This window comes from Wyeomyia smithii, chromosome 2 (assembly GCF_029784165.1).
Source record: "Wyeomyia smithii strain HCP4-BCI-WySm-NY-G18 chromosome 2, ASM2978416v1, whole genome shotgun sequence".
In the NCBI taxonomy this organism is placed as follows: domain Eukaryota; kingdom Metazoa; phylum Arthropoda; class Insecta; order Diptera; family Culicidae; genus Wyeomyia; species Wyeomyia smithii.
This window is the reverse complement of record NC_073695.1, coordinates 35,626,919-35,642,389: the sequence shown is the minus strand read 5'-3', so window position 1 is coordinate 35,642,389 and position 15,471 is coordinate 35,626,919. Positions and strand designations below refer to the sequence as shown.

Here is a 15,471-nt window from a genome sequence, read left to right as displayed (position 1 = left end):
ACTATAGCTCAATGGAAGAACAATGACGCAAAACGGAATTTCGCTTCTCGCACAATGGGTTAGAAATGATGGTCAATGACATGTTATAGAAAAACTGGATTTTCTCAGGCATCTTTATAACGGCGCATTTTTCGAATATATCTAATGAAAGTTCTTGAGTTGCACTACAAAACGTATTATTTTGATTTTCATCCTAGATCTGTTGGCAAGAGGAAAACTGCTGTGAAAATCACCTTATTTTTTTAAAAAAATGCGAATATCTCATCATGTATTCTCGATAGCAGCTTCCAATGACTTTCATTTTGTTCCTTTTTTAAAGTAGAATAAACATGCCAATTTTCATGAAAATCAATTCAGTTTTCACAAAGTTATATCAATTTTAAGTTTTTAGCAATTTTCGGACATCAATTTTTGACGTGCTTTTTTACCCCACTTACCCCTTTTCAAAAAATCTGACATTATGCAAAACATTGTTCTATTATATGCATAAACAAACCCTGGAAGTTTCAGTCCGATCGGAGAACGAAACAAGACCTAGTTGCGGTCTTCGCGAACTGGCTCTTAATCAAACCCGTAATACTCCATTGATGAAAATTTGCGATGTCGACATTCATAAAATTTAAAATAAAAAATTGGGCGAAATTCACTAAATTTATCAATAAAAAGTTATTGAAATACGTTTTATCATTATTTCGTACAACGATTGATGCAAAGGCGTTAATTCCCTAACAAATACAACTCCTGCTCGACGTTGTTATGCTTTAAGAGCTTAATAACATTGAAAAGATGTGGACATTGAACGTAAACGAAGGTTACTTACGGAATTACGGAATATCTTCGCTTCATGGCTGGATACGCTATCCTGAGTACATTATTTATATTTCATATCGGCTGGGATTCAAACGCTGGCGAAAATCTGGGTTCAGGATACAGTATAAAACTATTAAAAAAATAGGTTAGATCAATTCGATGCTTCAGATCAGCAATATCAATCAAACAGCACTACTATCTATAGGAACGATGACCGAAGAGGCTCGAGAGAAGAATAATTAATGATTCTATACATTCTATACATTCTATCATTTTCTTGTTTCCTCAGATCAAATAGTTAACACTTATTTTGAAAAGGTGAAAAGTAACCGTAAAAAACTTCCAGATGAAATAATATTTCTATCAAAGAAAACAATCACAGTTATAAAGAAGAAAAAAAAAAGAAGATGAATATTATGGCGATGGCTGTTTTGATTTGTAATTAGTTTGCAATTTTTTTCGTAAAATTTGGTTGATTTGAGGAATCGTGCTAAAACTACGTAATCTTTTTCAGTAAGGAGGACGTCCCCTGGTGTTGGTTGTGGTTATAGATCATATAATTCTATTTAATAAAAAAATAAAGGGGAAAAGTGCCAAAAAATCATCAAAAATTAAGTCACGTACTTTATGGACGACCCCAAAACAAAAATGGATGCCAGATTCGTGTTCAGCACCCAAAAATTATGTAAATACCATATTTTTATCGCATTTATCGACACTTTTTCCTGCTTGGTCAGCCTTTGTATGAAGTCACCCCACTGTGCGTGGAGATCGAGGATTTCCTGGAGCGCAGGTATATTCAGGATATCAATCCCCTTTCTGGCTTTCTTTGTTCCCTATGTTCGGCTACGTTGATAATTGTCTTCTGTTCCAAGTCTTCCATTTATGAAAATTACTGCTTTGAGTTCATCCGATGCTGCTATCCGCGGAGTCAAGATGAAACTCCAACTTTCTAGAAGTCTTCTTCGCGATTTATCGTCATTCGCCATAACTTACTTACGTTGTTGACCGACGTACCGTTCACCGATCTAGGGCCAAACGAATGCACCTTCTTCCACCGTTAACGGCCGCTTCCTGGTTCTCCGCTGAAAATAGACGGCTCTCTTGTCAGGCATTCTGCAAGTAGCCAGCTCATTAAAGCTGTCCTGCGGATTACCTTCATGATCTGCATGTTTATGTACCTGGTACAACTCGTGATTCATGCGTCTGCGCCACACTCCATCTTCTAATTCACCGCCAAGTATCGATCGCAGTACTTTACGCTCAAAAGCTTTGAGCACTCGTCGATCAGCTTCTTTAAGCGTCCATGCTTCATGTCCGTGAAGGACCACCGGGAGGATCAGTGTCCCAGAAAGCGCTAGTTTTGTGCGAGTTTGCAAACTAAGTGATTTTAACTGATTACGTAATCCGTAAAAGGCTCTGTTTACAGCTGCAACTCATCCTTTTACTTTACGGTTCATATTATTTGTATTTGTATTTGTTTGTATTTCATCTGAAATGAGTAGTGTCTTAATGAATGAATGAAAATTTTCAAAATTGTCGAACGTGAAATCTTATTTCTAAAACGACTAGAAGTTTCACTGAAGTATAATTGATCCTCAACAAGCATGAAAGTCCGGATTATCGAGAGTATCGCCGCATCATATGCATAGGCAGTACGGTGGAATCTTTCCTGCAGCAGTGACCGGTACCGGAGCTGACGTTGAGCCACACGAAAATCCAGCATGGAAAGTAGTCGAGGGGAGTCAACTTCTCCACTGAGCAACTTCGCGACGAACAACGCCTGTTGAATTTTACTTCTTCTTTCAAGTGTATCCATGTTCAAAAGTTTGCATCTGTTTTCGTATTCAGGCAGAACTAGAGGATTTCGCCAAGGAGGGTGACGTATGGCCAAAATATCAAATAAAATCGTTTTTTTTTTTGAGCGATGGAACGTCATGACGGAGCATTTTTGTACGCTCACGATTATTTTTGTTACGAATGCACCAGTCCGTGAACAGATTCAGCTGATTTTGCAAACAGTGGCAGTCTGCAATTGAACGAATCACCAAGTATATTTTCAAGTCATCGGCGTAAATGAGTTTGCAACCCAGGCGCAATTTCGAAGCAACGTCGTTGAAAAATAGCGTTAACAACAGCGAACCTAAGTTTATGCCTTGGGGCACTCCAGATAAATTGCAGAAACTCGAAGATACACAGGAGCCAACTTTAACACGGAGTTCACGACCAGTCAGGCAAGACCTACCCGCATAATCAATAACCATAAAACGTGCCTAACAACTAGTTCGGGTTACATTCCTGACTGTATGGGGTACCGTTGAACCATATGGATTATCATCCGGTTATGGTTATTGATTATGCGGGTAATGCACGATACCAGCCTCGAAGAAGATCCAAGACGAGACAGTTTGGCCAACAGTAAATTGTGATCGATTTTGTCGAAAGCCGCTTTCAAATCTGTGTAGATGACATCCACTTGAGTTTTGTTCTCCATTGCAGTAATACAGGTGCTGGTGAAATCCAATAAATTCGTGGTTACAGATCTCCCAGGCATGAAACCGTGCTGATCATTAGAGATGTAGCTTATAGACTGGTTACGAATCACATCACCGACGATTCTTTCGAATAGCTTTGACACTGCCGATAAGCTCGTTATGCCTCGACGTTTCTCTTGTCGCCAGCTTTGAACACGGGAAACATGAACGATTGCTCACAAACTTCAGTGAAAACTCCATCGTTGAGGGAGCGGGTGAAAATGGCTGCGAGTGGCGCAGCAAAATCAACAGCACAGCGACAAAACATCACCGACGGTATACCGTAAGGTCCCGGAGAATTTGAACTTTTCAGCTTTTTCGCAGCAGAGATAACCATCGCAGGAGTAACCACACCATGTCAGATTTAAGCAGTCCATAGGAACGTCTGATGCAGCAGACTCAGCTTCGAGTTCAGAAGCAGGAGTTTCGTCGAAAACCGATACAAAAAACTTAGCGAAGAGCTCGCAAGATTCGACAGAAGATTTCGCTTCAACGTTATCCAAGATCACAATGCACGGCATCGTAAAATTTTATTCGTTTACTGGTAATGAATTTCCAGAAATTTTTGGGTTACGTCGGAGGTTAATCTGCATTCTCATGACATAAACCTTGTATAAAGCCGAACTCAGCTTTCGATACTCATTGCTGGCGCGTTGGAAACTTATTTTGCAGTAAGAAGATCGTAGCACGCGATGCTTTCGTTGGCAAGTATTTCTTTCGCGTTTCAGTTCACGTAGCAGTGGGGTACCCCAGGCAAGCGAAAAAGGCCGGCTCTTTGATGAAACGTTCATTTGCAACCAATGCTGAACAATCGAACAGAAACTGGTAGCCATATCATTGACATTCTGTTCTCGTTGCCTATCAATCTCCACTTCAGTACCATTCGCCATTAACACCAGATTATTATCTCCAAGCTACGGTAAAGATGGGCGTGGCTTGCAATTATGACTGTACCGTGCTTACGATGCGCTCTTGGTCTAAGGTGCCCATGCGTACTGGTTCAAGTAGAGTTCTGACGTTCCAAATACCGTGTTTCCAATAATTATCCCTCTTCGTTTGCTTGGGTCGATACCGATTGTTTCGATTCGTTTTTATTTCTAAACTATTTATTGTGGGGATCTTTACGGCATACTACGCCAGTTGTTGAAAAGTACCGCAAGGTAGTAATTTTGGCCCACTATTTGCTCTTTTTATATAAAGTTACGGCCCTGTTACTTAATCCCGGAGAAAACATAATTTTTGCTGACGGTTTAAAAATATGCTTAGTCGTCAGGTGGTTGTCCTTGAGCTTTGAGAACTGCTTTGTCATCAGCTATCGTCGTACAAAAAATGCTTGTTTCGTGATTACGTGATTCCTGGTTCAAAACTTAGAAGAATTTACAGTTTAAAATCGCTCGGAAATTTGTTTATTTGCTCTGTTTAAAGTGCGGCACATGTCGTTCGAGGTTAGACTATATATCAAAAAGATTGTCAATGCAAATTTTATTCGGTATGTTTCGTGAAATCTTGCTTGGATTAAATTTACTTCCATACAGAAGATCCTCTGATTAGTTTCCGATTTGTTTTAATCATTATAAAGTAGTGTTAGCTTTTAGTTTTGTAAAGTATGTTTTAGACTGTATGATGGTAACGCTTTTGTGCTCAATTGAGAAACAATTCCGTGACCACCTCACGTGAGCTTTTTTGTCATCCAACATTCATGGAGATATCGGTCTGATGATGAGTAATTACAAAAAAAATTACAAATAAATAAATGTTTCTATCTCTTCTGAATTTTAATTATAATTTCAGATAACTATACTTAAACTTCTTGAATTTGATATGCAATCTAAATTTAAAAATTGATTTTTATCATTCGAAAACGTGGCCCAACTCACATAACCAGCAAAAGTTTCCGCTATTTATTTTGTGTCCCTAAAAACTTGAAAGGTCATATTATGTCATATCGAGTATCACCCACAGCCACAACGGTAGAAGCAATCTAGCTTTCACATATTTGCAATCGCTGAACTAATTTGAATATTTTATTTTCTATTTCTCGTTCGTTTCCCGCCGTTCCCGGCATGTGTGTGTGTGCTTGTGTGCGCGCACTGTTTGCTGTTTCACTCCCGATGCTCGCACCCAGGCGGTCTGCCGGCGGCATCCTTCTACACTCGGCAGCGCTACACGTCCGGTATTGTCGGTTGCATCTCGGAGCTGATACTGGCAGGCGAGCTGCGGTTGAACTTCGACTCGACGATACTCGGCACGGCGCACAACGTAGAACCGGGAGCCCCATGAAGGTAGATCTAGGTGCCGGCGGCAGAGGCCACCGAGGCTGGAGTGGGCCCGCGGACCTGGCCAACGAGCAACAACAGTAGCGGTAGTAGCGTTGGCTACGGAAGCGGTGCCGTCAGTGGCAGTGGTAACATCAATTGAACGTCCATCAGAGAGTAAATGTAGTTTTGTGTAGCAAACGGTTGCAGCGAGTGGGTGGAGGAGCATGCGAGCACAGCAAGACGAGGAGATGACGATACGATTGCTGAACAAACGAAGGGTGAATGCGGAGCACGGCGACTACACACCGACTTAGACTAAATAAATTTTTATATAAGGATACAAGTTTAGAATAATGAACTAGCGGTAAGGTTAAGGTACTGATGCTGTAAAATTAATGTTTATAAGCGATAGGTTTTAATTCACTTACTGGAGATGGAGGATATCGATTGTCTAGTCAATAGCGGAATCGTGTCTATATCATGGACAAAAGTATTTTGTAATCAGTTAAAAACTGAAAAATAAGACGAATGAATCAGTACGAGCAAATCGATCTCAGTCAATGTAAATGATTAAGAGTTCTCACATAACAGAAAATTACGAAACAAAAAAAAATAAGTGTGTAAGTCAATTCTTTTCTCTGCCTCTCGAACTATTCCCCGTTTTTTTGTTTGGTTACATCTTCAATCTGTACTAAAGAGAATGATTGAAAACTAAACCTTAAATTACATTTTACGCAATATGAACAAAGCGAAAACAAGAACAATAATGACGTCATATCAATTAAACCTACTAACATAATTGAGCGATGAATTAATCCTAGAAAATGTTGCTTCTTTTTCGGTACGTTCCTGGTTGTTGATCAAATTTGAAATTTAGATACAAAAAACTTCCCTGCATTTCATGTGTAAAGATTAAGTTGACATGATAATCTATTGTTTTTACACATTTTCCTGTATGCAGCAAAAAAAAAAGGAAAGGAAAAAATCTCTATCCTAGCTGAGTAAACCATCTGTTAAAGAATAATTGATATCAATTTTGTATGCAACAATACAGGGAAAATCTGAACAAAAAATTAAAACTATACATTCTGAACACTCGCGTATGATTTGGTGTTTCTGTTTGGTTTGGCCCTGTTGAAAGGTACTTTGCGGACTGTTTCTTCCTGTGGAACATTCGCCGTAAAATACCTTGTTGTCATATACTTCAAGTGCTTTATGAAACATAAGATAACCTAACAGAACACTATATAGAGGCCTGGGTGAAAACAGTACTAGCAAAAGAGTAGAGGAAAACAACAACAACAGAAGTAAATCTTAGGATAAGCCAAACACTATTAATGGGAACCGCAAACAGATTTTCTCTACGAAGCATTTTTAGTGAAATTGCGCCACAGCTGGTATAGCAGATACACACGCGAATCAAGGTGTCGAATAGTAGCAAATATTTTGTTTAGATTAAAACGCATAAAATGGCTAAAAGCGCTAAGATAAATGACACAAAAATACATAAAACGCAAGCAAAAAACAGCAACAACAAGTGAATCAGTCATCGTCAGGTATTTACAGTGGCAGCACGCATTTTTTGTGAGTATTCAGCGTATGATTTTGCATGGCGCAACGCATGGCGCAAGAAAAACAAAAAAAAAATTTAGAGGCAACCCAAACAGTAGTTTTGTTGATAAGAGAAGCATTATTTTTCTGTGAGACATTTTCCCAGCTGAGTAGTGAATAAATAGTCAAAAAATAAAAAAATAAAATTAAAACAAGAAAATAACAAATCGAATCCATTTAACGTATACTGTATATAGTCAAGAGAAGATTTTACTGACGTAGAAAAAATGGCGGCTGAAGATGAGAAAACTATATATATACATACTGAACGTACCCTGCTGTACCGAACTGAGCCGCAAGCAAGATCTTTGCTGAATACTCTTCCTCATTTGTCCCCAAAATCCACTGTTTCTTGAGAAATCTCTTACCAGTCCCAAAGCAGCAAAATTCGAATCAGAACTAGCCTCTAAAGTAACCGCCGATCGGCCAGTTGTAAATAGCAACATATTTAGATCACAACTAGTGCAAACACAGATCCGCTTATAACTGTTCAAAACAATGTGATGTGCAACAATCGTGCTAGAGAAAGAGAGATTCTATACAGCCCACGCCCCCCCTAGCATTCGTCTGTAGCGTAATAGATGTATTCCGTTTTCTGTCTGTTTTTTTTTGTCTCTAATTCGGTTGCTTCCGCACTCTTCTGCGTAAACCGGCGCGAGCCCAGTTGGAAATTTTAGGCATATCAGCACACCAAAAACGCAAAACCAAAAACGAGCAAGCTTAAGTTTGAACGAGAGAAACGACACCACCAACATTATTAGGCAAACATTGTTTGTGTTAGAAAATTCCCCTGAATCATGTTCAACTCGAAAAGTGAAAAAAAAATACACAAAAAACTTTGTTTCGATGTTTCTGCCATGCATGTTTTACGTCAACAAAAACCGAGATTCAAATAAACAGAAATGGTATTGGGTTTTGAGCGGACGAGTTTTTCTTCGGTTTGAGAAAGTACCATGTTAATTATTATACTGTAGCACTAGATCATCCAACTTTTTTTTACATTTTTATCAGAAGCATCTGATTTGTAATCGTTTCAGTACTAGAACACTTATCATTTCCGCACACTATCGTTATGGTTCAGAACAAATGCAAGAGCCTGCTAAATATTAAAAATAACAAAGCGCCTCCATCGAACAGTCGTCGGTAAGAATCCCAAGGTGAAACATTTCAAATCTTGTATGCAATATTTCACTTGTAGCACTGATTGAATTCAATATAATACCTATGGAAGCATTTGTGTGCAAGTTGAAGAGATGGATTCAGATTTGTAGCAGAAACCCCAAGTATGATGACAGTTCTACAGGTATGCCACATTTTTATCTATCCACGCACACAAACAAATCTCGTTATGAAAATTTTCGTTTTTTGTATGGAATTCCGAACATTTTCGGAAATTTCTCGTTTTATGTTGTTTTATATTTGATTTTTTTAATTGGAGAGTGAATCTCCAGTTGAAACACACTAGAAATTGATATTAATTTAGATTTAGTGCGAAAAATTGCGACAATATGTCGAAATAAAATATATAAAAATGCTATATTTCTAATAGTTGGAGCATAATCTTAGTCATTGTCATAGCTCATGACTTTTGTTACTGTATGAAACATGAGCGACTTAATTTAGAAGCGCTATTAGACTACAAAAAAAAAACGAAAAGTGCAAAAAGGTTACCGGCAAATTGATGAAAAATAGCATATTTTACCTAAACCGCAGCATGTTTATGTATTCCCCACAAATAAAACATGTTTCAACATCATTTCTATAACTTTTCAGGAAAGTATGTTTCATAAGTTTAGTTTAAAATGCAAAATCATTTCAAATTTCATACAGAATTGGAAAAAGTTCATAACGATCACTAATACTAATGCATCGACGTGAAAAGCATACCTTGTAGAACTGTCATCATACTTGGGCAGAAACCTTCCTTCAAAAAGGCTACACTGGAAATATATTTTAGTTTATTCCACGAAAACGTATGTTTTATATACAAAACCTTTTGTTGTTTTCTGCAACGAAACCAATGCGTAATAAATATGAAGGTACTTTCGTTAGAACTGTCAAAACTGTTACAGAATCCTATTCGCATACGTAACGAAAAGTTTTAAAAGTCAATTCGTACAAACAAAGGCTGCATAATGTGAATAGTACGAAAAATTAGTAAGCTTACGCAATAATGTATACATTATACGAAATCAAAAATAAAAGAGAGCTTGAGAGCTTGATTGATCATCACCGGTTTGCCACAACGCGATTATAGTTCTATCGATTGCGAGAGAGCGACGACGCGCGCCTTCCAACTTAGCCCCAGAGACTTTCAAATGTTCACGAAAGTTATTTCGATACGAAACCTGAGCGAAGGGTAAATGTATCGCGGCGGTTCTATCGATGCGAGAGTGATGTTGTTCCAGAAGCGTATAAATGTTCTCTACCTCATATCGTGGGGAAAGCAACGGATTCGAACCAAGTGAAGGAGTGGAACTCACGGCCATCTGCTTATCAAAGCGGACTCTGTAACTATGTGGCTACAAGTTCTGTTTATACGAAATCATAAATAACAGAACACATTCAAGTAATTACTCGGTGTTATCCACGTTCATACGAAAGTACATTCGTGAATTGGACAAATTATGCGTAAGTTGCAGTTCTATCCAATAACTTTCAGTGCGAATGTTCTGTAAAATCAACAAAAGTGCTATAGACTCTACGAAATCCATGTTTACGAAATGTGTGTGAGTGGAATAACGAAAAAATACTTACAGTGTGGTATATCTTTAATGAGTATTAAATATGAAGGTACTTTCGTCAGAACTGTCAAAATGGTTGTAGATCTCTATTCGTATACGTAACGAAAGGTTCAAGAAATGAATTCAATCAATCGTACAAACCAACGCTGCATAATGTAAATAGTACAAAAAATTAGTAAGCTCACGCAATAACATATACATTATACGAAAACAGAATACAAAAATTTCGTTCAAATAAATACTCGCGTTCCGTTTTTTTGTTGTTCGTTGTTATCCACGTTCGTATGAAAGTACATTCGTGAATTGTACAAATTATGCGTAAAGTTGCAATTCTATTCGATAACTTGTAGTACGAATGTTCTATACATCCACCAAAGTGCTGTACAATCTACGAATTCCATCTTTACGAAATGTGCGTGCAGAGAATGACGAAAAAATATTTTCAGTGTAGTAAATTCGACTTAGTTTATGAGATAAAGCAAATGTCCGTGTGAGGAGAGTTTAGAAGAGAGATACTATGAACAATGCTGTGCTTATAACAAAGGTTTATACACAATACATATTAATCTCCAAATGATAAAACTTTTGGAACAAGTATTTTTGGATGCAGTTAACTAAACATTTGTAGTTTTCTCTTATGTTATTGAGTACAAACGGTAAAAAATGATAACAAAGCGATAATCTTTTTGTTCGTTGCATCGGTTCACCATTTGAGTTTGAGCTTGAAAAACCGCACATTTCGTAGTTGCTCCGCCGTGATGGATCTTTTGTTGTTGTTGCCAGAGACCGAGCTTAACTCTGCAACTCTCTCGACTGTTTCGAAAAGGAAGGGTACTTTTGCCCTTTTTAGATACTCGTCTCAAGTATCGGCAATCCCAAGAAATATATTTTGGCTAAATAAGCGCTTTTTTAACTCATCTTATTCAGCGGACGGCTGAACATAGGTCGAATAATGTATTTCTAAGTGTTTAATCAGCTTTTAATCAGTCGGTTTTAAAGAGTTAAATCAGCTACTTGTTACATTCGGCTTCCCAAACTCGAACTTATGCTCATGAGGTTGCTGGTAGAACGCGTTACCGATTCGTCTATCTTGACACATGCATACGTATCGATTAAACCCGTACATCTATTTCCAGTCTATTTCATTAACATTTTTACATTGGCTGTATATATACTGGATTGTAGTTGAACAAGCGCTTCAGCATTTGTATCATATCCCTAAATTGTAGCAATTATCGCTAGTTTATCCACTTCATAAACAGAAACAAACAGTGCAACAGTACACCCAATGTAAAATTGTTTATGAAATAAACTAGAAATAGATGTACGGGTTAAATCGATACGTATGCGTTTATGTCAAGATAGACGAATCGGCAACGCGTTCTACCAGCAACCTCATGACCATGAGTTCGAGATTCGAGACTGGCAGTAAAGTAATTGAATACTAAAATAATCTCATTTTTCACTTACAATAATATAAAAATAAACGATGAAAAATACACACAGAAGTGCAAAAAATCAAAACATTCAGATGTGTTCGAATAGCCTAAACAATAAAAAAAAATTGTCTAGTTAAGACGAATATATATTTTGAATAATATATATCGTAGCTGTAATAAAACTGAAAAAGCACTTTTTCAGAAAGACAGAATATACAATTTTAGCCACGGAATTGTCATATAGGCGCTTATTAAGACTATGAGCTGTATAAAAGCTTTTCTACAAGTTGTACAAAGAATAAATAATCGCTTCTACAGAATCGATCAGAATGTATAAAAGTTGTTCAAATGGCTGAGTTGTTTCTTATTAAGCCCTTGTTCGGCTGTTTAGAAAGCCGAATGTAACAAGTAGCTGATTTAGTTCTCCAAAACCGACTGATTAAAAGCTGATAAACACTTAGAAATACATTATTCGACCTATGTTCAGCCGTCAGCTGAACACGAAGAGTTATAAAAGCGCTTATTTAGCTAAAAAATGTTTCTTGGGTTGGTATGTTTGTAAAACAGTAGCTGCTTAAAAAAGTGATCTGGAAAAAAGTTCATGATAAGAATGACGAGGAAAATACATTGTAAATTCAGTTATTTCCAATTTGCTCTGCTATCAGTATTAATACCCATCGGCTCCATTGAAAGCATTATAAACCATTTTAAAATAGTTCATCGTACTCAAATTAATTAACAGAAATTAAAATAAAATAACATACTGACTTCTTTCTGTTTGGTATATTTTTTATCATTCGGTACAGTTCTTTATTTTTATGTACATATACTTTTCGCTTTTTGAAATATCTCACAAACTTTTAAACTCCGGATAAAAAAATGATAGATTTTCAGATAGAAAACAATAAGTATCAAGAAGCGTTTATTCAATCAGTTTGTTCAGTGTCTAATTGATGTTCTCTAATAGCTATTTTTAAAATTGAAAAAGCGCTTAACCAGCCAACAATTAAATAATGGCGTGGAGATTGTTCACCTGTATGCAGACTTTATTCAGCTATCTTAAAATTATTCAGCCCATTTGTTTGTTGGGATTATGATTACCTGAATACACACCTCGGTATTCATTCAATTGTGAGTCGGGTTTGCCCTTTTGTTAGTATGAGGGCAGGGTCTAAGAGTAAGTCTAAGTAAGGGATGGGAGGACATGTTAAAGAAACAGTACATTTTTACGTGTGAAACAACATATTTATTGGGACCTTAACCCCTTACATTGTAGGTTGACACAAGCAATTGGATGCGTAGTATTTTGATTGCAAAATTCTTTTTTTCTTTATTGAGTGTGCGGGTGAAACGGACAGGTGGTGTGGGTAAGACGGACATGCTAAGAAAATTAGCAATAAACGACGAGCTCAGCTCTTTTAATGTTATGAATTAGCAAAACGTGAAACGCAAACACATATGAAGGATATTTTAAGGGTTTTTGATGATCCTGGTCACACTCCGGAAACAAAGTTCTGAAGGGTTATCCTGTATATCAGTTTTTCAGAGGTAGTTTCCATATTATCAAACTGAATAGTTAGTTTAAATCTTAAACTATTATCAATTTCAGACAGAAGTTTCACCGCGCATGAACCGAAATTTCGCAGTCCACTTCGCGACTAACAGCGGCCAGTTGACCTTCGGTGTACATTTGATGGATGCAATCGAAGCATACCCTAATTTGAAGGAAATAATACTATAAACACTGTTCATTTTACCCACCCTGGTGGTGGACCGTCCTACCCCACCAATACACTAAATTTCTAAACTGTTTGTTAATTTTTTGCACATTTGAACACTGTAAACATTGGAAGGGTGGTTCGAAAATCATCAACTAACTTGGTGGAAAAGTGGCCAGGGCAATTTTTCAAAAAAATCGCTAAGCCAAATGTCACATGTCCGTCTTACCCCCATCCCCCTATAAAGTTCTAGGTGCGTGTCAAATTTCATGGTGAAATATTGTGCTTTACTTCTGAAAACCTAAATCAATCCACCTAGTGGTGAGATCCAGCCTTTCTCATTCGAACTTATTATTTGTTGAAATAGATTTACACCAACACTTAAAAGATACACCTTGATGATTTCTGCTGGATATATTATTCATTCTAAACAACAAATTTTTGTTAGCCAATAGCACAACTATACCCAACATTTAAAATATAACATTCACACACATATGAACATACATTAACAGATATACATGCAAATACCATTAAATTCTTTCAAATATATGATGCGATTTTGTTTTTGATCGTGGTATAATCGATTTGTACTCATATACTGCGTATAAATAATTAGATTGTTTATGTCAACTTTAGTCAGTAGATTTCAAATAATGTATAATTAAATGTTGTTCCAAATACATAAATTTGAATGATCTTATCAGTGAACATGAAATTCTTTAACGCAGTTTATATTACTGATCGTTTCTGAGGGGCATCCAATGAATGGGCAAATACCATTCAATATGGGTTCTTGAAACCTGGATTATACCCAGTGGCCAGAATCCGACCTCAAACCCCATTTCAAATCCAGATGACCACATAAAATCATAAAATGGCCGAACTGCATAATCTGGGTATTTCGATGGCGAAGATGGCGACAGTTTCTGATCAACAGCCTAAAGTGACAAATATCATCCAACACGATTTGGGGAAGCGGTATGATACTCGGAGGCCAGAAATCATCTTCAGACGCCATTTTAAATTTCTAGACAGTAGCTTCCGGTTTCTGGAAACCAGTCTAAAAGAGAGATAAATTACCCAATGTGAGTTTTTCAGTACCCGGGATGATGCTCAGAGGCCAGGAATCAACTTCATACTTCACTGTGAAATCCGAATTTGCGACTCCCGGTTTCTGGAAAATATCCTTCAATTGCCAAATATAATCCAATAAGGGTATAAAGGATTTTTGGATTTTAGAATATTGATGTTGTATTAGAAGGAATAAATAGAGCATAATATTTGAAATTTGACGTAATATTTGTATTAAATAAATAGTCTTTCTATCATAATGACTCATAATTTCGAACTTTGATCAAAGCAGGTAGTTTTAAACAGACTTTGGGTTTTGTTTCTTTGTTAGTTTGAGGAACAACCTGTTCGTTTGACACTTGTTTTCTTTAAATAAGTTGTGTAATCTTTGAGAGAATAGACTTTTAATATTTTTACAATTCAGCACATAATGGTTAAACTAAAAGTCCGATTGGACTAATCAACACAAGTATGGCCCCGAAGGTCAAACTGAGAAAAAATGAAAATTATAGCTTTTCAACCGTTCCTGTGATTTTTTTTCTTTCTAGGGCAACTATTGCGAGCTTTAGAGCAGCATTTATTTTTCGATTTTATCAACCAGTGTTGTTATTAAATGAAATGGGTACCAATATAGCAACTAAACCTTCAATGTAAAACTAAGATTGTTGAAATCAGTCCAGCCTTTTTGGCAAAACGAGTCCGTTTATTTGATACCTATTTTGTTCAAATCGGTTGTGTAGTTTCTAAGATAATGGAGCTTCATAACTTTTACGTTTTGATACATAATACACAAAGTTACAGTGCGATTACAATAAAATTCAATAGGGTCTTATCAGGCAACTAGACCTTTCTATTGCAACTTATTTCATGGAAATCGGTCCATCCATCTCTGAGAAAAGTGGGTGAGTTAAAGCAGTCTTAGAAACAAGTTTCTTTTCAAAGCCTGATTTCACATTATTACACATAACGTACAAAGTTAAAGTCTAATAACAATAAAATTCAATAGGGTCTTATGGAGCAACAAGACCTTCCATATGACACTAATTTTGTGAAAATCGGTCCAGCCATCTCTGAGAAAAGCGAGTGAGTTTAAACAGTTTTTGAAACACGTTTCTTTGCATAACTTTTGAACAAAATGTCCGATCCCTATAGAATTATTTTAAAAACGGTTCAAAAAACAATTAATTGACCAAAACACCTTGCCGAAGACAACGGAGATTGCGGGTTCGAGTCCCGTCTGGACGAGGGAAAATTTTTTTTAATTCTAGTCACACCTTCTATTC

The 15,471-nt window shown here is 36.8% G+C and overlaps 1 protein-coding gene across 1 annotated transcript in view; it reads left to right on the top strand.

The window, feature by feature from the left end:
• The window catches only part of LOC129724507 (uncharacterized), a 589,670-nt gene extending 581,538 nt beyond the window's left edge, over positions 1-8,132 (top strand). Inside the window, exon 18 of the mRNA XM_055679461.1 lies at positions 5,470-8,132. Coding sequence (XP_055535436.1) covers positions 5,470-5,624 — 155 coding nt within the window. The 3' untranslated portion in view covers positions 5,625-8,132. The remainder of the gene's footprint in view (positions 1-5,469) is intronic.
• Positions 8,133-15,471: the final 7,339 nt, after the last annotated feature.